At 39.1% G+C, this 23898-nt stretch overlaps 1 protein-coding gene across 1 annotated transcript in view; it reads left to right on the forward strand.

Annotated features, from left to right (window-relative positions):
* The window catches only part of AVL9 (AVL9 cell migration associated), a 38240-nt gene extending 14691 nt beyond the window's left edge, over positions 1–23549 (forward strand). The window contains exons 3-16 of the mRNA XM_005141658.4: positions 980–1065; positions 2877–2948; positions 3613–3702; positions 4088–4154; positions 4807–4847; positions 5963–6001; positions 9817–9886; positions 10429–10958; positions 13892–14026; positions 14869–15088; positions 16137–16254; positions 17106–17159; positions 17631–17719; positions 19059–23549. Coding sequence (XP_005141715.1) covers positions 980–1065; positions 2877–2948; positions 3613–3702; positions 4088–4154; positions 4807–4847; positions 5963–6001; positions 9817–9886; positions 10429–10958; positions 13892–14026; positions 14869–15088; positions 16137–16254; positions 17106–17159; positions 17631–17719; positions 19059–19153 — 1706 coding nt within the window. The 3' untranslated portion in view covers positions 19154–23549. The remainder of the gene's footprint in view (positions 1–979; positions 1066–2876; positions 2949–3612; positions 3703–4087; positions 4155–4806; positions 4848–5962; positions 6002–9816; positions 9887–10428; positions 10959–13891; positions 14027–14868; positions 15089–16136; positions 16255–17105; positions 17160–17630; positions 17720–19058) is intronic.
* The last annotated feature ends 349 nt before the right edge of the window (positions 23550–23898 follow it).

Below are 23898 nucleotides of genomic sequence, written 5' to 3' on the forward strand. Positions count from 1 at the left end.
TTATAGTTACATTTTTGCAAAGGAGATGGTGATTCAGGAAATAGTCTTCAAGGCTTTCTAAAACCCTAGGTGGTCTTCATAATGTCATTAAACTTTGTTTGAGGGAGTTAGCTTTGTTGTGAGTAGTCTCTTTCTGTTGGACTTAAAGCATGTGGGATTGTCTCTTCATTTTGTTACTGTGAAGCAAGCAAAGTACTAGTAGTTGGTTTCAAGGCAAGTTCTGCTCAGCTTTTTGAAAAGCAAACAGTTGTAAACAGTTGTCTTCTAGTTACAATTTAGCAACTTCTGCAGTAGTAGCAAGTGTGTATGTATATACACAATTGGTGTGTAGGTCTCAAGCCAGAAAAACCTGTCTCTTGTCATAGTTTATAGATACTATTTTTTTCTTTCCTGTTACACTTGCACAGAGAGAGTAATTATTTTGTGTGAGACAAGGATTCACAAATCCTTTTTGTGAGCATAGTGGTGCACGGGTATCTACCTTAGCAGTGGTAGCAGCTATGTTAATCTTTCAGCTGTCCTCAGTGGTGGTTTTGTTTTTTTTTTCCCTGTCTTCATGGCATTTACCTTCTTAATGGCATCACACTCCAGTTGTATGTCTTGCTTCACAGTGATTTGTATTTGCTCCTTCATACTGAATTGGAAAAGCAATATGCCTGCAGGTTTCATGGTGCTTAGCTGCTGTCAATAGCTGCTTCTGAGAACCTGTCAGTGGGCTTGTAGGAGCTTGGTTAAGCTAAACACTGGGCTGTTGTCAGAATATCCATATTAGCACAACTGGAGATGCTTCCACAAAGCATCTTGCAGTCTTGAAACTAATTTAGGTGTAGGCATAGCTTTATAAATGAGTTTTTAAAGTCTCAGAAAATAAGTGTGCCAGTATTTTCAGCAGTGAATGTTTTATAAATAAGTGATGCCGAAAATGACAATATTGGACTCTTGTTAGTAACATATGAAACAAGTCTTGTCTTTTTCACAGATACTGTGTTTTTCCATTTACCACCGAGGTGCGGGGATCGAACCACAGTCTATGGTGTCTCTTGCTACAGGCAGATTGAAGCAAAGGTAACTTTCCAAGTTGGGAATTATATTAATGAAATAGTAGGCTTGATGCATTAATGACCCCAACGATCAGTGGCTTGCATTTCACCAACAATCTGCATGATCAGCTTGCATCAAAAACCTGTGGAAATATGCATAGTAAATAGCTCCATAACTTGGAAACTATTCCTTTCCCTTATGCTAGCAGGCTTATTGTGGTCTTTTGAAATGTCCAAGGCAATTGACAAATATGTTTTGGCTGTTGTGAGCTAATCCAAGCATCAGTACCAAATAGGAAAACAGCTATCAGCAAATAGCTAATAGTCTGTCAGGTAGCCAAGTCACGTATCTGGGATTTAAGCATCTTGGGTGGAAAAAGCTGAACTTTCTCCAGTGTGTGTCCATGAAGAATTTTTGAGTGTTTCCTGGGATCTGGTGATGCAAGTGTAGGGATGTTTTTCTTCCCCTACCTCCTTTGCCAAAAGTGCACTTGCAGAGTAGACAAGAATCTTCCCATTCATTGTAGCTGCTTACCAATATTGAGCAAGTAGAAAGTAGTAAAGGTGAAAAATAGCTGAGTGGTGGTGTGCACCTGATCACACTGAGGAAATTATGTACTTGATCTACTGGAATCTGTCCATATTCTCAGAAGTAGTAACAGTAGTATGATCTGTGTACTTACAATTGAGAAGTTGGGAACTAAATGATCTTTAAAACCCCTTTCAACCCCAGCCATTGTAGGATTCTATTGCTGGGTTATTACAGATTTCTTTTAAAATTCCTCCCTCTTCCAGTGAAATGCCAAAAATCTGGACTGCCATGTGGGTTTGAGTTTTAAATGAGTCTTGTATTCAGAAGATGTAAATCTTGTACTCTGTGCTAGTGTTAATCATACCTTGATTATATTTCAAGTTCCTGTTTATGCTATAGGAGAAATTTTACACATGCAGATTTTAGTTCCATTTCTTCTGAATTAAATCCATGTTGACTTCAGTTCCCTCACTATCTTTGCAGTCAGTCTTCACTGTGTTCTGTGATTTAGAGCCTTCCTCTATTTAACTATAAATTAACCTGGCTTTATTGTGCTCTTGATTAATTTATGTTGTTTAGTAACTAATTAGGAAGCTAAAAGATGTTTAACACTTTGTAACAAATAGAACACAAAACAGTGTGTTTCATAGGACAGCTATAGTGCTCTTCCCATCTGTTCTTTCTGGTGTGTGAGCTGCAGTCTGCACACTTGCTGGTTTGTACCATTAAGTGAATTGCTTCGCTGGATTTCTGCCCCCACCCCTTCTAGATCTGCTGTTAAATCCTGGGACCATTTGGTCTAGCTGAGAATGTAGTTGATTCTGCAGATTATACCTCCTGTTTATTTGATGGGTGGCTCAAAGAAATCCTCAAGTATAAAGCAAACAAGTTTCTAGGCAAAGAATTTCCAATCTGGTCTATTTCCACAGATACTGTTAGAGAAGAGCAAGTGGTGTATTGTGGCTCCTCTTCTGTTATATTACCTTGAGTTAAAATGCCATTGCCTTTTCCAGGGCTACTGCCTTTTTCTCATGCTAGTGTCTTTTTAAACAGTCCTCTGCCTATCATCACAGCTCTATTTGGATCTTTGCTGTGCTCACTGAGATGAGAACACAACTCTGACTTATCAGTGTTATGACCATTTTTACTAGCTAAGGGCAAACTGTTGCATGGTTTGGATATTCTACCATTTAAGGCAGTCAGTTTTAGGTTTCTCTTTAAAACAGGGGGATGGCATGTAGCAACTAGACCTGTATTCACAACTGTGTCTGGTAGAACTATTGTAATACTTCTATTTTTTTTAGGCATTAAAAGTACGGCAAGCAGATATCACCCGGGAAACGGTACAGAAGAGTGTCTGTGTTCTCAGTCAGCTGGTAAGAATGCTTGTTTAACTCCTAAAACACTTTCAGATAACATACTAAAAGTTATTTATTTTCCATATTCTGATTTGGAATTTCTGGCTCCAAATACCTCTCTTTAAATCATTGCAAAGTGAATTTACTGAAGTAAAACTGAGTGAGAAGGCTCTGGCATTTGAGTGAGCTGTCTGGAATTGATATATAAGTTATTGTAGAAGTGTCTGCCTTCTGTAGATGTTATCAGGGATCAGGATATTTATTTGTGCTTTTGATTATTCTTTTGTGCTACTAACTTTATTTCATGTAGTAGGATTGAGAGTTTTGGCCATTATAATACTTGGAGAGAGTGGCTGTTGACATTGATGCTCTGACAGTTGACATTGAAAGAGGTTTTAAGATAGTCACACGTACAGCATACTCTTGTTTTGAAGAAACATCTTGTGATTCTACCTATTTGGGAAAGCTGTCACCAGACAGGAAAAAGGGATTCTTTCTGTGCTTAAAGCTGAAAGGTTAAAGCACAGGAGGAGGATGCTGCATGTTAGCAACTGCCCCTCCATGAACTATGTGTGTAATAATGTGTTTGTATTGCAAGATAAGAATGGGAGAAGATTCTACTTCAAAATGAGTGACTAAATAAGTTTTCTTCATGTGCTTTTGTGTTTGTTTTTCTCCCAAGCCTTTGTATGGGTTACTTCAGGCGAAGCTGCAGCTCATCACACATGCATACTTTGAAGAAAAAGACTTCTCACAAATTTCAATTCTTAAGGTAACTTTTCAGTAACAGCCATGCAACAAACTTTCAGTGTAGAGAGCAAAGCTTTCAGTGTAAGGCTACTGGCTTTGGTGTTTGCAGTTATTGCTCAAATATTCCATTTGTACACGTCATTCATTTATTCAGCCGTTGTAACAATTTAACACGAACTACTCTAATCTGACAAAGAGTCACCTTTCCGGTGTGTAGTGAAATACAAGAACAAGCATGATTATCGGTCTGTATCTCTATTGACCCCATTAGTAAAATCTGACCTTTCTTTCTAGAATAAGATGTTGAGATCCTTGAAAAAGTGAATTTTGTTTATTCCGGATTTTTGGTGATCATGTGCCATTAACAGCGTCTGAGTTTTGATTTACTTTTATTCTAACTTTTACAGGAGCTTTATGATCACATGAATAGTTCCCTGGGCAATACCTCACTAGAAGGGTCACAGGTTTATCTTGGTAAGTATTTTTGTACAAGCAGCAGAGATGCTAAACTAATCAGCACATTCCCTTCCTGTGCTAATTTGCTTATGTGCATTTAACAAATTAAACAGCAGAGGTCTATGTGCCTGCACACTATTCTGTTATGTGTTTGTTTCTTAATGGATTTCAATAAATGTCAAATAAATTGAGTGCTGCTTTCATAATAGGAGTTAGTTGTAGGTTAAAAGCCGTGTTACCTCTTGACCCAATAGCCTGACAAGCCACTGCTTGGCTGCTTTTAGGAAACAGTACCGTATTAATTTCTAGATTGAGCTATTTGATAGTGTAGGGTGCTCAAGCTTTCAGTATCTGTTACTTGAGATAGATCCCATCTGATTCTGACTCTTTTCTGTGTTTTCTGAATATACAGTGCAGTACTTCAATCTTTCCATAATGCTGTATGGTAGCCAACAGGAGTCAACTCAAGAGTATGACAGTTCAAGTTATTATTGTCTCAACTGTAGATATAATTCTTGCTCCTGCTCAAAAAGAAAGTATTTTATATGAGTTCTGCTGTTGAAATAACCAGGTTCACATAATAGGTGTCCTGCCCCCCCGAAAAATTGTGACAAGCATTAGGTTAGTATCTCTACTGGCTGTAGTAATTGCTCTCTTTTTGGAATCTCAGGTCTGTCTCCTCGGGATCTTGTTCTTCACTTTCGACACAAGGTAGGTGTTCTATACTAGATGTATGAAATACAACACTTTGTGGAGTAAAATGCTTTGAGAGGAACTGAAAAATAAACACGTCTAGACATACCTCAGCTAGGGGCAAGATGACTGTTTCCTAAGTACTTCTGGTTACAACCTCCTGATTTTCCATCCCCTTCCACATACATAACTTCAGTGAATATTAGTCCTAGACTGACAAGTTTTGCCTGTGTGCTGGATTCCCTGGCCATTTCTACGTTTGTGTGACATTTCTTTAGACCTGTCCCAGACTGCAGGTGGGATCTCAGTTATGGTCTTGTTTCTATTTCCTGCTTCTCATCAGATGAATGTGATGGAAGAATATTGTTAAAGTCTATGCAGACACAGCTTGGAACATTTTTCTATGTATCCTGTCATTTCTGCAGCTTCTGCCATCATAGAACTTGAGGGGACTTGGTCCTCTTGCTTTTCCCAATGACTGTTGAAATGCAGTCTGTATCCTTTAGCTAAGGTACAAATAGCATTTAGAATCTTTTATTAACTGAGAGAGGTATCAAGGAAGCAAATTAAAGAATCTGAATTTCATGGTGTGTTTGTGCCTGCTCAGTAAATTTTTGGGGTAGAACTCATTTTTGTTTAACATCAGAGGTCTGCCAGTCATACCCCAGAATTGTCTGTTTTGAGTGTAGAGAGTCTGTGTGGCCACTCTGATCTAAATGTCTCATCTGTAGATGCCTAAAATTAGGTGAGGTGAATGACATTCTTGGTATTTTGCTAAATCTTCTCTGTAATTCTGTGGAGGAACTCTTTTATGGTTCTGTAGTTTACTGGGGTTTTTAAATTCTTGAATTACACAACATGTACTTTCTGATAAGCTTTGTATGCTTCAAATGACACAATTCTTTGTGTAGGCTTTTCATTGTGTATCTCAAATGCTGATTTAAAATGAGTGCTCAGGTGGCAAAAGAGCATTGGAACACGGGTTTTCACTGGTCAAATGTACAAAATGATTGTTTGACAATCATGCAGTGATTAACATGAAGCCTTAGGTAAAAGATTATGCTTGCACAGTATTTTTGATAAATGGCACCGATTCACTTATCACATTTCTCCTTTTTGTGTTTTTTCTGCAGGTGTTGATCCTTTTTAAACTGATTCTTCTAGAGAAAAAGGTAACGTTTTGTAGGTTGAAGTAATTAAAATAGAAGATGCAGTTATAAAAATTTGCCTCCACTTCTGTCCACACTCCCCCTTATTAATGGTTGTCCCAGCCAGAGTAAGTAAAATGTTATTACACGTGAGTGGAGAAACTTAACATATTATAAAAGATAAGAAAGACTACACATAATGCAAATAGGTACCAGTGTGAAGGAACCAATAGGAAATGCTGGTACCCAAAAGGCTGGGTACACCGTTTTACAGGATAACTTCTGGTTCAGGCTTTAAATAGGCATACCAAAGAAAACGAGTGCTAGAAGTGTCTTTCAGTCGTGAATTGCATGGACACCTGCAGGAGACGTATCTGTTAAGTCAGGCTGAACTCACACTGAGTTTGTAAAGACAGTTGAGTTCTGGGCTCAATGTTTTCTTTGGGCTATCTCACTGCCTCAGAAGTAATGCTGACTTAGTCATTTAAGTGCAATATGCAAAATGTACAAGCAGATGTGAAATAGAGACATTTGTTCTCTTCTGTGTGTATATGTATATATAAACACCCTGGAACAAGCACTTTCAGTGGAACAAATGTGTATCAGGTCTGATATATATGAAGGGATTTGCTTTTGTTTGTTTTGCTTTTTTAAACTTTTTAAAAATTCTGTTTCAATTTCCCAAATATCACTTTTTCTTCAGCAAACCTGCTCTGTTAAACCCCAACTTCTTCAGAGCACTGAGAAGGAAAATTAGGATTTCCTGTTAGCTGCAATTGGAAATTCAGTAGGACTTAATATATAAAGGAAATGTTCAAGGCCAGGTTGTATGGGGCTTGGAGCAACCTGCTCTAATGGAAGGTGTCCCTGCCCATGGCAGGGAGTTGGACCTAGATGATCTTAAGGTCGTTTCCAATCCAAACTAGTCTGTGATTCTCTGAGTAATTCTAAGTATAAACACTTGTGATTTTTTTAAAAGCTTATTGAAGGCCTGGGTATCTTTCGTGAGGCAGTAAATACAGCTTTTAAAACAGAAGTAACAGCTTCTCCGGAGCTTTTGCACTTGTCACTTGTAAATTAAATATACCTTGACAGTTCTAAATATTTATTTATGAGAATAAATGCAGTTTATAGACTCATGGAATAGAATTAAAGAGTGGTTTGGGTTGGAAAAGACCTTAAGATCATTAAGTTTCAACCCCCCTGCCATGGGCAGGGACTCCTCACACTAAACCATGTCACCCAAGGCTCTGTTGAACCTGGCCTTGGACACTGCCAGGGATGGAGCATTCACAACGTCCCTGGGCAACCCATTCCAGTACCTCACCACCCATACAGTAAAGAATTTCTTCCTTATATCCAATCTAAACTTCCCCTGTTTAAGTTTTAACCCATTACCCCTTGTCTTATCACTACAGTCCCTAATGAATAGTCCCTCCCCAGCATCCTTATAGGCCCCCTTCAGATACTGGAAGGCTGCTATGAGGTCTCCACGCAGTTTCTGTATTTAAGAGCTGTATGCTAAAGACTGCTAGGTATGAGAGGCTAGGCAAAAGGTATACTTGAGAAATTACGATTATGACATAGTAGGAGTGCACATGGAAATATGTATGTAATCCAGACTCAAAATGCAAGCTTTTTCCCCAGAAGAACCCAAGTCTACACTATTTTTTTAAACCATAAATGGAAAGAATATTTCCTGTAGGGTTTTGTAACCTATCTCCATGAATCTGTTTAAAAACTTACAATAGCATTTCACCAAGTCAGCTCAGTATCTGGACATAAACAAAATGCTTTCTTGAGCTACAGTTCTTCTCTGAAGCTGCTCAAACCACAAGACATAAATGCACAAGAAGAGGAAGGGTTTCCCAAGCATGTTCATGTGACTCAAACGTATGAAATTGTTTTAAAAATAACTGGATCCTTATTGAATAAACCTGCAGGTTGCTTTGGTTTTGTTTTTTCCTGACCTCCAACAGCAGCATAGTGCTTACATTTTCAAAAGGAAGAGTTTAGGTTTTCTGACACTGCCTATTTTCTGGCACATATTAAGGTTCCAGAATAACAGAAGGAATCTGTATGTTCAAAGACCTTAAACATAATCTGCAAGAAGCCACTAGTAATGCCAGTTTTCCTTGAGCTGAAAAATGCCTGAATGCCACAGACCGATTTGCTTTAATCCTTAGCAGTTTGTTTGATGCCTTTCCACACGCTAAAGAACTGGTTTTCCACCTCTTAGCTGTCATTAGGCTGGAAGGCTACTTCCAGATGGTGATCATTGGATTTTCTGCTGCCAGGACCACCCAGGTTGCTGATGTAGATGTTGTAGGGCATATAATAGGGTTGGGAGGGGTCAGGAGATGTGCACACATACAGACAGAGAGATGGCAGAGGGGCTTGATGGAACCAATATAGAAAAGTATTTGGCTTAAGTAAGCAGTACACCCAGTGAAAACTTAGGGTGGAATAGATTTCTTGTAAGCAAGATGGTACTTACAGACTTAATGATTTCTGCAGGCTTAAAAATAAGCTTGGTGAGGAGTACATGTTACCTGGGAATCTAAATCTCTAGAGATATTGCAGGGTTTCTGTTGTAGTTAATTGCTGTTGGGTCCTGCATCTTTCATGTGTGCATTAGAAAGCAGCATCCTAGAAGGATTTTGACTTTTTTTGATTCCTGTTGGAGTCAGCTGAAATCCTGTCCTCAGATGAGCTGCTTGTTCTCATCATGCTTTCTCTGTGGCTGTAGCAATTGAATTTGCCTATCTTGAACATAGAAAAAAGAAAATTTGTGCAAGGTAATACACATAATCTGTTTCTAGCTGAGGTACCATTAAATATCATTTGGTATGTGTTAGGTCTTTGTAGGTTTTTCTTTTGATTCCATCAATTCACTAGGTTGTAGACCTGCAAATACTAGTGGAACATGAGTTCATCAGTCACATCAAAGTGTCTTCCTAGCTGACAGCAGAAGTCTTCTATTAATTCTACAAATTTGCACTTTTAATTTCATCATAACCCTATTAGACTGGCTTGCAAAGTCATCAAGTTAGGTCATTCTGCATTCCTTTGTCTGGCTGATTCCTTGTTACGCTTGCCTGTCTTGGAGGAGCTTCAGTAGTAATATTCAGTCTGCCTTGTTCTTCTTTCATTGCTAATCTTTGACACCCCTCCTTTTGAATTCCTAGCTAATTTACTAATCACAGTCTCTGATTTAATTAAGGAGATTCTCTATTCCCATGTTATTCCTTAAGTGCTTTACCAAAGCTAATATCAGCCATGTTTTCTGTTTCTGCAAAGTCTTGTGTTTAATCATAGGAAGACACTGGTTTTCACTTATCTGCATAGCTTTAATTTATTTTCTTAGAAGAGATGGTTTTGCATAGGTTTTTGTCAGGATTCTGGAATGGAGATTATTTGTCCTCTTTGATTTATAACAGACATTATAATGTAGTACACATGCATAAGAATTTATGCGGTGTGACAGAACAACTTTTTCCTGTCAGTTATTCAGTAACTGCATCAATCTGGGGGGAAAAAAAGCCGGAACAACTGACAGTAAAATCCAAATGATTGACAAGTATCTATTACACAAGGGTGTATATATGCAACATATATATTGCAAATAAAATATAAGGGTATAATAGACATTTAAATATTTGAACTGCTGTAAGAGCTTCTGTTGGTAAGCAGACTGTCTGAAATAACATAAAAAGCAATGCCTTGAATAGTTTGTGTGTGTTCTATGTATCTTTGTCATGCTTGAGTGTTTTATTGTTCTCATTCTCTCCTTCCTAATTCTCCTTTTCTCTCCCCACCCCTCTCCCTTCTGCCACTAGGTGCTGTTTTATATCTCTCCAGTCAATAGATTAGTGGGAGCTCTGATGACTGTCCTTTCACTCTTTCCTGGTAAGAAGTTTGGACTTCTTTTTTTATGTGCCTTTTGGTTATAACTGGGACTGGCAGTTTCATATGGCAAACAACACAGGTGACAATAGTCATGTTGGTATGTTGCCTGAAAAACAGGTGACTTTTATGTGTCTACACATACCCTAATTCTTACTACTTACACGCTATGGGTTATTTCTTGTGCTTTATTGGACCCACTGGATCTTCTGTATTGCCAGTGGGTAACATAGGTGGGACACCGAATAAGTCTCATGTTCCTGGTGAGTTCAAACAAACAAAACCAAAACCCCTAACTCTGCTAATTCCTAGCTTCTAACCAGTCTCCTCAAAGCAAAAAAGTTGGGAAAGATCTTTTAAGAGGAAAGTGTGGGGTTTGGTTTTGGTTTAGTTTTGTGGTTTTTTAACACAGCTTCCCCCAAAAGTGGTGTTTAAAAAACTTGATTTCCACTATGTACATCAAAGTACTTTGTTCATTTTCTTTATTCGAAGTCACTTATATTTCTATTGAGATGCTGATATTCCTGTGTGCTATCACTTTCCAGGGATGATTGAACATGGTCTTACTGACTGCTCACACTATAGACCAAGAAACAGCATATCAGAGGATGCTGGCTTGCAGGAAAATACACCACATTTAGGTGACTCTGTTTACGCTGCTGATACTTCAGATACAACTTCAGAAATGGGAAAGGGAAGCAGAAAGGTGGCAGAAAACCTTTCACTGGAAGGTCAAAAAAGAAGCATGCCTTTCTCCCCATCAGAGAAGACTTGCAATGGAGCTCAGTCCTCCAACAGTGCTGTGCAGCGCTTGAAAGTTCCTTCCCGTGCTTCTCCAGCATCCTCTGAAAGTGACTGGGAGACCTTAGATCCAAGCATTTTGGAGGAGTCTAATCTGAAAGAAGGAGAACATGAAAATACAGCATCAGCACAGACTGAAAATCTTCTGAGCTCAGAAAGCCTTCCAATCACTGTGCAGCCCCAAGCAAATACAGGACATGCGATGCTTGTTCCAGGACTGATTTCTGGGTTGGAAGAGGACCAGTATGGTATGCCCTTGGCTATTTTTACAAAGGTAAACATGTTTATGATACCTGGTAACTCATAAAGACATCTGTTTTTCAGAAGTGGCTAATAATTTTGGTTACCCAACTCCAGATGGACAGTAGGGTACTACAGAACATGTAAGTACAGTCTCTGGCAAGTGACTGTTCCTAGGCAGGTGGAAAGTGTGAGTGCACGTCTGAGAGGGGTGTGTGCACATACACACTTGTCTTTCATATGTATACCTATTTCAATTCTACACGATGGTAACCTGTAACCCCACTGTGGTTAATAAATGGTATGTAACTACTGTTTTCTTTCATTCTGAGTTGTTGATCTAACCTGTATGGGGCAAGATCAGAGTACTTTAGAAGTGTTTTGATACATTAATCTACACTAAGATTCTGAAAGCTGTATTTTAGCTAACACCTAATGCTGTGTTTCCCTCTTCTAACTTTTATATGTATGCATTTATAAATACATATAGGTGTATATACATGTAAAATGTGTATATAAATGTGTATCTGTATGCACAAACAAGAATATATAGAATCATAGAATCCCAGGCTGGGTTTGGTCTGGAAGGGACCTTAAAGCTCATCCAGTTCCAACCCACTGCCATGGGTGGGGACACCTTCCACTAGAGCAGGTTGCTCCAACCCCCATCCAACCTGGCCTTGAACACTGCCAGGGATGGGGCATATCTATCTAATTTCATTCTTTTTTACATGGTAATTCCTGGTTGTTTGGCTCTTTCCCTGTGCATGGTGCAGAGCCACTGAAGTTTTAGCTTGTGCTGGTGCCTGACTGAACTCCAGGTACTCAAGTGTCTCTCTAAGGACTCTGAGCATTGTCAGATAACAAGCAATACATTTACTAGGGCTGGTTTCCCATAACCTCTCCCCTCCCTGCCAGGAAAGTGCATCCCTGTTAAAGATATTTTTGTTAGTAAAAAAGTTTTGGGTTTAATTTAATAATCTTTTAGAGGAATGTTTGCCCAGAAAGAAGAAGATTCAGATTGATTTCCTCAAGCTGATGAGGTTCAAAGTGGTATTTCTTCCTTTGGAGATACTTATTTGCATTTCCTTACAGAACATTTTATTAAATGGGTCTGTGAGCTCCTGTCCGTGACTTGCATTGGAAATGGCAATCTGTGTGGGCTCACAGGAGCAGCTCAAATGTCATTGCCCTGTATTGCCTCACGTCACTGTTAGAAATGCTTTTTCAACCAAGATCTGCAGTCTGGTGTTTGTCCATATGGTCTGTCTAATGAAAAAGATAGCCTGTAAATTGTATTTAGTGTAGTTCTATGGGAAATACTAGATTAAAAGCGAGAAGAAAATGGTTGATAAGGGGGCCTATGAGTGCAAACTTAGTTTGCTTCTAAGCCCATAAAGTGGAAAAATAAATAATTTTAAGGAAACAGACAGTTTCTACGTGTTTACCTTCTGTTCCACAATGGCACTTTTCATTTGAATTCATCTAGTGTCATTAAAGCAGAAAAGACTTTACATCTCTTTAAGTTATCAGAAAAATGTCATTTGAAGTTATAGTTTAACCACTATAAACTTGCTGCAAAGCTTAAATCTGTTTTAGAGCTCTCATATCAGTGTTTTTTAATGCAGTGCCATGGAAAGACTAATAAATCTGACTAATGAGAGTGGGAGGAGATTTTGCCAGATGGCCTAATCCTTTATCCAAGTACACCTGAGCATAAGGAAAAAATAGGTTGTGATACTTGTTTCTTTGGTATCAGTTCTTTAAGTTCTGATACTCATTTCAGTTGCACTCTTTAAAAAGAATGGAACACGTTCACAGACATAAGAGTAGTTGTACTTAGAGACAAATGTGAATTTGGGAACTGACACTTGGTACTTAAATAGCAAAACATTTCCAGGACTTTGCTACTTGAGTATCCAGTAATTAAACTTTCCTTTGCCAGCTTCCCAAGCCCTATTTTGGGAAAGATTTCCATTTAAGTTGGTGATTCCCCTCAAAGCACCATTGTTGCTTTGACAAAGGCTATTTATTCTCAGCCGATAAGGCCTTGTCATCTGGGAAGCCATCCCTGTGTCTAACAAAAGGGAATAGCTGTGCTCCTTTCTTCCATATGTTTCCCATTACTGCATACTGTGTGATGAAGTGCACGTGCTCTTTTTTCTGCCTGGTATGTGTTAGCCCTTCAGGGTTCCTACCAGTAAATTGCTTTGTGTTTTATGCAACTGAACAGCTGGAATTAGATTTCAGGGGTATGTTGAGCCTGTATTGGAAAGAAAATTATGATTCCTACATCTGCTTCTCAATGGTCTCTCAATGATTTACATCAAATCCTTTTTACAAAGGTAGACTATTTGGTTGTTGGGGTCTTTTGCAACTGGAATGTAGGATACTAGTTTAACTTGTAATCATGGAGTGGCTAAAAAGCATGGTGTATTGCTTTCTATCCTGCTCTTTCTTAAAGCAGGCATGCATATGGTTATCAGAAATTGATTGCTCTCTCTGGAGCCTGGAAATCTCCACCTACAAAATGTGCATAGCAATCTATAGCTTTCCTGCATTATGTGCTTCAGGACTACTAGAAAACATTGTATGCAAGAGGAGAGATGAATCTTTGTTGACTTCTTGTCTCTGAATTGACCTGAGACCTCACTCCTGTTTTATATTGCTTGATCTGTTGCCTTATAAACACATTTGATTCCTATCCTTTGCATTGTGTTTCAGCTTCGGTCCTGGGACTGAAAGGCAGCATAACCACCTCTTGAAAAATGTAATTCATGTGGAACCTGGTTGCTTTGCTTTGCAGATGTGATGTAGCAAAGCAATAGATAATTGTGGCTGAAATTGTAATAACGAAGGTTCATTCTGGGTGGAATGTGATGGTTTTGTTAGGGAAAAACTCTGAATATAGACAATTCAAATCTGTTTGACCTTATGTTAATCCTCTGAACATGTCTGTTCTTTTAGGGATACCTGTGTTTGCCCTACATGGCACTGCAGCAGCATCACCTCCTGTCAGATGTAACAGTGCGCGGCTTCGTTGCCGGAGCCACCAATATCCTGTTCCGTCAGCAGAAGCATCTGAGTGATGCGATTGTGGAAGTATGAGCCTTTGCCTTTGAGCTTCTTGAACTAGGGAGGGGGAAACAGAGGTTGCATTTTAAATACAGCTTTAAAGTTTCACATTCATGCCCAAATTCTGAATTACTTAGTTTTGAAATAAATTCTCAAAATGCAGAAGCGTATTAAATTGATATCATCTGTTAGGGTAGGGTTAGATAAGCTGTGCAAAATTACTACATGGTCTTCTGTATAGTTTTATATCCAATACTTGCATTTGCAGGGCACTTAAAGTTTTGTTTTGTTGCTGGTGTAATTTTAACTTCTCGTGTTGTGGGCTTTTTTCATCACTGTGTAGTAAAGTCTTCAAAAATAAGTGCTTGCAGCTGAGAAACAGCTACAGTTGGGTAATAAAGCACATTACTGTTGAGTTCTTTCTGATTCAAGCAAGAGGAAAAAATCAGTATCTGAGAAAACATCAGTTCTAGCATCAGTATCTTGTCAGAAAATATCAGCATCTAATCAGTACTAGCAAATGGATACAGCTACATAATCAGCATTTGGTAACCTGAGATAGCTACATATAGGTAACCAACTTAATAAATTGAAGTGATCATCAAAGAGCCTCTAGGAGAATGTTTGTGAACACCAAACTTCCCCTGCCAGATCCTGTCAAATAAGCAGCTTTTACTATGTGCCAGGGAGATGATTAGGTTCTGATTTTATCAGAGCAGTAGCTGGCTTTCTGAGAACAGTTAATTCTTTGTTTCTCTGGCTGTTTGTTTCTTCTTCTGTTGGGGAGACTGTAAGTTTAGATTTAGGTAGTAATATATGTATATTAGTAATTTTATTTAGATGAACGTTTACCATTGGAACTATTTCAGATAGAAGATGCTCATGTACAAATTCATGATCCAGAACTCCGTAAGATCCTGAACCCAACAACTGCTGACCTGAGATTTGCGGATTACTTGGTGAAGCATGTAACTGAGAACAGAGATGATGTTTTCCTTGATGGCACTGGATGGGAAGGAGGTGATGAGTGGATCAGGGCTCAGTTCAGTGCTTATCTTCATGCACTGCTTGCTGCTGTGCTGCAACCAGGTAGAACAGACACCTTATCTAGGGACTGAGATGAGGGTGGGTGTAATAAGCATTTGTACTGTTGCATTAAATGTGTGGACGATCATTGGATCTTTCTCTGCCTTACATTTCACTTCAGGCTGCTTTTTCGGTTGACCTTGGCTATTCTTGTTACTCCTTGACAAGCTTGTTACTAATTCTCACTCCACAGCCTGACAGACACTTTCTTCTTTGTTTTCTTTCTTCTTTGTCTGTCTCTTTGATTTAATTAAGCTTTCCTCATAAGCGGAAATACCTGAAACCCCATATATTAAGAGACTTTTACAAGCTTGGGTGTCTTACAGACACTGTTGCAGCCTGAGGTTAATTTTGGGAAACTAATTGGATTTGGAGACATTAAGAGGCTATATTCAGGAAGTTTTCCAAGGCTATTCCATCTCTTTTCCCTTCCTGCCATAGTCCCAGGCAGGGATTCACATAAGTGGAAAGTGTCATGTAGAGGTGTGTGTGTTTTCTGGAGCTCCATTTTTTGTCTTAACTCACAAATCTCAATGTTCCAACTTTTTGTGCATGAATATAACTAAAAGAATCAGTGTTTTATTTGCAGAAAATGTTTAGTTTGCCCAGTACTGACCCTGTTCACTTCATTCTCGTCACAATTACTCTACATTCATATCAAATAACTAATTCAGATTTTGTTCTGTGATGTATGTGAGAAAACATAGGATTGAGGACTCAATTTTTCAAGTCCAGAAGATGCTCAGTTCCCATCTGACAGTATTCTCAGGTGACTACCTGATTGATATGAAGTGCCAGGGTTTTCATACTAACTTTGCTATAAAATAACTGTTTTCCTTCTCTCCTGGCCTTGTATGTTTGGGACAATTTAAAATGAAACTAAGAAAACATTATTTAAGTGCCTGGTTCTTAGTACCAGAGTTTTACCTGTCTTTGATTTCATAAGAGCCTGGAAAACTTTAATGTTTCCATACAAGAAAGAATGTGCTATGTCTTGTATTAGGTCTCTAATGAATTGCTGCAAATTCTCATCTTCTTTTTAATTTATCAGACAATGAAAAGACTTTGTCAGACTTTGGAACAGTGTTTGTAGCAGCCTGGAAAAACACCCACAACTATAGAGTGTGGAACAGCAACAAGCATCCAGCTCTTGCAGAGGTAAATTCTAGGTAAGGAAAGCATATTTTTTTTCTTTATGTATTTACCATGGATTGCTCCTAGTCAGGCACACCATTCTGTAGATATACAGTATTCCCTTGTTCCTGCTATAAAGCACATTGAATCAATACCTCCTTCAGTACTTCTTGCTCTAATTCTGAGCTATAGTTCTAGGAAGAAAAATACATCCTGACTCAGAAGTGAAAGTTGTTCAAGTTGATTGTTGGCTGTTCACAGCTATAGAAAGTCTGTCATTCCTCAGGAATTGTGCTCAGATGGTTCTGCTTTTCATTAATTGCTTCCATGTGTCCAGGGAATAGCTGTGTCCAGGGTGGTCATTAATGGGGATGGAGGGAAGCTGCCTGTTTTGTATTGCATCTTCTGCACTTCGGATTGTTTTATGTGTATTTTCACTCAAAGATTAGATAATGCCAGGCTTGGCGACACTGTTGCCTTGCACGTGTTTTGTTTACAATGGGTTGTTATTGTACTGCAGGGAGTTTTGTTTGCTTTTGCATTGTCAGCTGCTCTAGTCTGAAGAAGGCTTTTCTTCAGACCTGCAAAGCTCTCTTGGCCTACTTAAGGGATCATTTTTATTTGCTCTGTTTTGTTAGAAGGAGGTGGTGTGCCTTAGTGTGCAAAGATTGTTAATATCTGGACTGTAAATAGAAGGCACCTTACAGGTAGTTCCTAGGAAATCTACAGTTGAATTGTCACTGGGACCTCACCTTTGATGAAGTAGTGTGCCTATAAGAGATTTTATTAGATTTGTTGTAAGCCACAAGGAGGAGTACAAGTAATAATTGTGTGACATGAATTGATTTATAAAACTAAATTCCTAAATGTTTTCCTCCTCTTTTAGCCACCCATTCCAGGGCCAGTACTCTGTGTCAGATGTGAAGTTAAGATTGTCACAGTAAGTATATACTTGGATTTCTTTATAGTTTTTTAAAGTGTGATCAAATATTAATAACTGTTACTGCGATGAACTAAAACAAAATAGTGATTTAAATTGGGCCTGTACATGAAACTACTCAGTGTTCTGCAAAACACCACATCTAAAGATGGAACATTTGCCTGAAATAAGGAAAAACAGTGCTAGTGCACTATTTTGTGTTGGACTTCACAATAGAGCTCTGTTTTTCTTGCATTGCAACTATAAGGCTTTTGTATCTTTTCTTCCTCTGAGAAGCTTGCCTACCTGATCTGTGTGGATAAGATGCAGGAATTAGGGGCTTGATCATATTTATGTATGTGTATATAAAACTATACTTACACTACGTAAATTAGTGCTTGTGTTGATATATGTACTTTAACTATGGATTTTATTCACACCCGGAAGTACTAAGTCAGTCAGCTAACAGTGTTCAGTATCTCTCTTGTTTAGCTCTGTGCAAAATAGTGAACGTGGAAAGAAGATTGGGAATGTGATGGTTTCTACTAGCCGAAATGTTGTTCAAACAGGAAAAGCTGTAGGTAAGACATTTGTTTCAAACCAGCTTGCATCTAAGCCATATCTTTTTTGCAGAAGCATCCTGTATCTCAGTTATGGTTTGTTTTAATCCAGGTGTACTTTATTATATACAAAGCAGAGCAACAGTTTGAGGTGTAAAGCTGCTGATTGAGGCTTTGTATATCTGTGGAATAGCACAAAGAGAAGCAGCTAGACAAAGTGTAAATTCCTTTTCCAGTGTGGGCTGGAGATGAATGTGGGAAAAGAGATGTTCAGGTAAAAGCTCTCCTGGAATCTGGAAATGCTTAGACAACATCACCACCTTCTGCACTGAGCTATTCTCATTTTTATATCACTTCAATGGAAACTATTCAGAGCTGTTTGAAATCAGGGGGAGACCTTGTGTCAATTTCCACAGGTTTTGCAATAGTCTGTAATTCTCTGGAGAAGCACTTCTTGCACTTGAACAGGAGCCACATCACATTGTCACAGAACCACAGAATTAATGAGGTTGGAAAAGGCCTTCAAGATCATAGGGTCCAACCGTTCCCCAGCACTGCTGAGGCCACCACTAACCCATAGTGTGTGAACACTTCCAGGGACACTGACTCCAGCACTGCCCTGGGCAGCCTGTTCCAATGCCTGAGCACCCTTTGGGGAAGGAATTGTTCCTCATCTCCATCTAGACCTCCCCTGGTGCAGCTTGAAGCTGTTTCTTCTTGTCCTGTCCCTTGTTCCTTGGGAGCAGAGAGCAGCCCCCTCCTGACTCCATCCTCCTGTCAGGCAGTTGTTGAGAGAGATAAGGTCCCCCCTGAGCCTTCTCCAGGCTAAACCCACCCAGGTCTCTCAGCTGTTCCTTACCACCACTGGGCTCCAGGCCCTGCACCATCTTTGTTGCCCTTCTCTGGTCCCGCTCCAGCACCAAAATGTCTTTTGTAGTGAGGGGTCCAGAAATGAACCCAGAATTTGAGGTGAGGTCTCACCAGTGCCCAGCACAGGGGCATTATCGTCTTGCAATACCAGGTAATGTGAGTTCACCCACTGAAGAATCTGATAGTTGTTCTGCATTAGTTTTACCAAAAATTGTTTAGTTTCCTATTTTATTCCATTGGAGTCTTTCTGCTCTTTTTGCTGTTGTACAAGCTGGGAAGGAGTGCCCTTCAGCCCAAGGTCTAGCAAGGGCAGCACAGGCCATTTGTGCTGACCTACAACGTTCATGTTCTTTGAAGATTTTCAGACACAGACTCTGGACTTGGATTTTTAATCCCAAATTGGATGACTGGTTATGTGGGTTTTCTCTGTCTCTTTCTAGTGGCTTAATAGCGATAACACTACACTACGGACCTTTGTTTTGTAATGCAGGTCAGTCAGTTGGAGGAGCCTTCACAAGTGCAAAATCAGCTGTGTCATCCTGGTTTTCCACTTTTACACAGTCAACTCAAAACCTTGGGGACTGAATGACAGTTTTCCATGATGCTGCTGAATACTTCAGGTGCAGTGCTTTCTCTGAGCTCTAGAAAAACCTCTCTGAAACATAGGAGTGGAGATTAACTATCCAGGACCAAAACAAGGTATATGTTGCTTGCAAGCAGACATGGAATGTTGTTATTCAGCTTCTCTAGAAGTATAGAAGAATGATGGGTGTCTCCATACAATGGGATGGCATTTCCAATATACTGGCTATATTGAAAATGACTACTTTCCTTTCAAACTGAGCCTTTATAATGACATTAGCAAACAGGGCTTGTGGCAAGCCAAATGTGTTTGACTTTAGATTTGTACATTTTCTTGGATGTTGAAAATATTTATGTAAACTAGTTATATTTTTTAATCCAAATAGCCAAATGTTGGTGAATTCTTGTTAGAAATAAGCAGAGTATAAATACTGTTTCCTCTTTTGGATTGGACTTGAGAAGATCTCTGCAACAAGTGTATGATGGAAACCCTCGAAGGGTTCCTTCCAAGCAGGGTGGAACTTTTTCACCTGCAAAAATCAGAAGGGTGCAGAGTAAGACTGTGGCTGACTTAAGGGGTTTATTTTTCCCTTTATACTCTGTACCCATGTACGGTTGTTTGCATTGTTCCAGCTCTCTCTGTCTTCAGATCTGTGTGACAGCTGTGAAATCAGTATTTTCTTGACATCATGCAGTAAGCCTTCATAACTTTGCATATATTTTGTCTGTGGTTTTACCCTGGAAGGTAAATGGAATTCCAGTTGGCGAGATCTCTTTGGGAAAAGAATTACAAAACAATTCTCTCAAATCGGGATTGGATCACAGACAGTTTTGTGAGGTCTTGCTTTATGACAATGTAATTACACCATCAGTGTAGTTACATACATACGAACACAATGTATTAAACCCGCCTAAACCTACACCGGTAGCAAACTCTGTGTGGCTTTTTTAACCACTTTTTTTTTTGTTACAGTAAAGTTATGAAGACTCTTCCAAATGAAAATCAGCTCTGTCGATTTTCTGTGCAAACTCAGGGAATGTTCTGTTTGGATTGTTACCTTTTTCATAAGGAAAGTATCACTAAAATTGAGAGAGGAACTGAAATGGTTCAGTTCATATCCTTGTGTGAAGAAATATCATAGTTTATATGAAAAGATGTGGCATAATGCTGTATTTTGTATGCAACATGCATGAGGTGTCTCCTGTATGTGAGAGTTTTCACACTTCCTCTCTTTGTGTGCCTCTTTATACCTTCCAGCATCCCCACATGAGAGCTGTTAACATTTTCTACATTACATTATCAAATGTTCCAACATTCTGTAGTAACAGGCTCTTGGTTTATTGCCTCGTCAGTGTCTGTCAGCATTTTGCCATTGTCTTTTCTGGGGCCAAGATCTCAAGTCATGGTTATTTCTTCTGTTCCTCAAATAAAAGATAGCAGCTGTGCAAGAGATAACCCAGAAGGCTTGAACGTACTTTGTTTTAAGAAGTGAAGCTTCGGTTCGTTTAGGTGCATTTGAGAAGCCAACAGAAAAGCCACACTTGTATCACTGTCCAACAATTTAATTTTCAGTTTTATTGCTTCAAACAGCAATTTGAAAACACAGGGTCTGGTTTAAAGCCTTCATGAGTTTTTTTCCAGGACTAACTAGATAGAATGGCTGTGGAAAACCTTTGAGTATACAGCTAGTATGAGTAGTTTCATTTGAGAAGGGCAAAAAAGGCCCCTAAAGCTCTACTAATCTACTGCTTCTGACATAGTAAAATGTATCTATAGAACTGCTGCAACTATTGCTCCTGGTCTCTGTGTGTATTTGTGTATCTCTTGAAACTCCTGTTGCTCTTTTCTGTTTTATTCCACAACTCTGTAATAGAGATAATAGAATTTATATCTTTTCAAAGACTAAGTAGTACTTGATAGGCAGGAAGACCTCTGGTGAAATAAGACTGGGGCGGCATTTATCCATGATGAGTCTGGAGCGTTCTGATTCAGCATGCAGATAAGAAAATACTCCAAAATAATCCCTTGCTTTTGTGAAATGGCTAGCACATAATCTGCTCTCTGGGGCTTAAGTGGTCAGGCTTCATGGTGTAGTGAAGACTGAGGAAAAATGCATAAACGATTTAAGCACTTATAAAAGTAACTGCAGCAACTTAGGGCACAGTGGGTATATTTAGGCTTAGGTGCTCACGATGGCAATTTCTAGGAGCCAGGCAAGTGACTGGTATTTCAATGTACAAGGTATAGAAGTGGGACCTTCAAGGATGCCTTTTCAGTATCTTTCTCATCCTCACCTGAGTTTTTCTGTAGAATTCTCCTGTGCCCCAAATTTGTATAGCAAATTTGTTATTGTTATTACCCTGCATTCCCCTCACTCCCACAGACTCTCTTGCTGGTCCAGGGATATTAGAAAGCTCACCTGTTTTTTGGCTGTTATTTTGTTTTGGTAGATGGCTCTGAGGAAAGGCAGAATGAGTGCCTCTGCAGTGCTAAGGTGATACATGGCTGCTTGCTGCTTTGTACAGGGACTCTTACAATACTTCACAGTGTTTCTCTTATGGGCAAGAAGATGAGGCAGATCTTTCTCTGCAGTCTTTTTCCCACTGGCCCAGCTGTCTCTGTTGTGGAGCCAGACACACAGCCTGATTTAAGAGTATTTTCTGTTCTTCACAAATGATAGAATAAGAAACTTGTCTCCATTTTCAACTTTTTTAAGAACTGGCATGATGTTAGCAAGTCAGGCTGTGATTTTTAAACTCATACAATGATGAAGAGCATGCAGCAGGTGGAGATGAAGTGATTTTCATAATAGGTGGTCTTCATTAATGCGTTCATTTGCTCTTTGACACATGTTGGACTTACTTTTGGGTAGTCGGAAGGCATGTAGCCACTGAGGTTCCCCTAAGCACATGTAGTCCTCTTCTTAATTTAACAGTTGTAACCTCTTTAGTTAAATCCAATGCAAATGCAAGTTATTTTCTTCCCCTCTGTTTTCAAATGTCCAGTGCAAACATTAGGATTTAGAAAGATTTAGGCAGTTGATTTCCCTTTCAAAGACCTTGCTATCCATTTCTGCCCTGCAAGGAACACTGAGCCCTACATCAATTGCTGATAGTGCCTCTAATAAATCAGCTGTGAAGCTGTTGTTACAGCTCTGCCATGACATAGGTTGCAAAGGTATTACTGGCTGCTGATGTGCAGCATGAACTGACTTACAGGTATCCCCAAAACCCACAACACTAAGTATTGTTGACCTAATATTTCATTTCACTAAAAGGTTCATCACTTCTCATCAATCATTTTCATGTTACCACCTTAATCCCTGTGCACATCTGACACCAGTTCCCTCAAATATCACAATGTGATGATCAGTTTTAGATCAGTGTTCTAGTACATTGCACTTGTTTGACCTTGTACATGTTTTAAGCACCTTTGTAATGAAATTGAGTCTTTTGCCTAAACAAGCTTCTGATTTCCATACCAATTATTACTAAGCAGAGCAACTAATGTGGCAGTATTTAATGATGAAAGTGAAGGCATGAATGCAGTTTTTAAACATAGAAACTGTTGTTTGATAATGAAATATTCAAGTAATGTATTGGATTTTTCTTGTCCTTCTTGAAAAATAAATACACCCAGCCTGTTTAAAGCTCTGTCTGCTCAAAAAGCTGTATTATTTTAAGAACTGAATCCCATCAGACTACACTTGCAGGCATCTAGTGTGATATTGGTAGCTGCTTGTTTTAGGCTGGCAGTCTGGCTTGTCTTCCGTTCAGACTGATTGTGCTGTTGCCTTTTGCCAATGTAGGACAAGAGGATCCTTGAGTGTGATTTTTGATTCCCTATTGGGTATTGCTCATTGTGAATTGATTAAAGCCTTCAGTAGGTCACAGAGCTCGCTTGCATCAGCAGCAACTTCAGATACAACTATAATATGGATACAGATTTAGCTTCACAGTACTATATAGTTCATGGGGATTGTGACATCAAGTGAAAACCAGAGGGCTGAGTAAATGAAGTGCTGCACATCCAGTTCTCTGCTATGATGAGCTGGTTTAAAACATGGTAACTTCTGCTCTTACTGTCTTGTCCCTAGCTGAGAATGATCTGGTAAATTGCTGTAGGATCAAACTGCCTCCAGTAACACTGGGATGTGAATTGGGATGGAGTGTGTGTCTAGAAAAGAATTATAATTCTCCAAAATGTGTTAAAATGTTTCAGACCATGTGCAAGTTGTGCAAACACACCAAAAGAGAGACCCTCCATCATGTTGTCAGTGCGGTGTCATTTGACTCTCTTGCAGGTATTTAGTTTGCCTTCAAAAGGGCAACATGGAGAGTACAGATTAAAGGCAGAAGCACTCCATTACTGTACTGTGATTAAAGATGTGTGACAAATCACTTTGTGGTGTTTGGAGTCTTTAATACTATAGGAGAGGAGAGACTGGCTTAAAGAAAACCAGTACAGAGCTTTAGTTCTGTGATGTTTCTGGTCTTGGCCCCTTTCTTTATCACACAGTAGGAATAGTGCTTGCATCCATAAAAAGAAGTTAACTAGTTAAGTAGTGACCCTTACTCAGGTTACTTTATTCCCCCTAATTTGACAGTTGTGTGTGTACAGCATCTGTACAGAGGTAGAACTTGGAAATCAAGCTGTCTTGAGTCCTCCTGTATAGGTTCAGAAGTGCATGATCATACATGCTCTTCTTGGAATACTATTCCAAAATCAACTGATAAAAAACAAGGTA

Source organism: Melopsittacus undulatus, chromosome 1 (assembly GCF_012275295.1).
Source record: "Melopsittacus undulatus isolate bMelUnd1 chromosome 1, bMelUnd1.mat.Z, whole genome shotgun sequence".
NCBI classification, from domain to species: domain Eukaryota; kingdom Metazoa; phylum Chordata; class Aves; order Psittaciformes; family Psittaculidae; genus Melopsittacus; species Melopsittacus undulatus.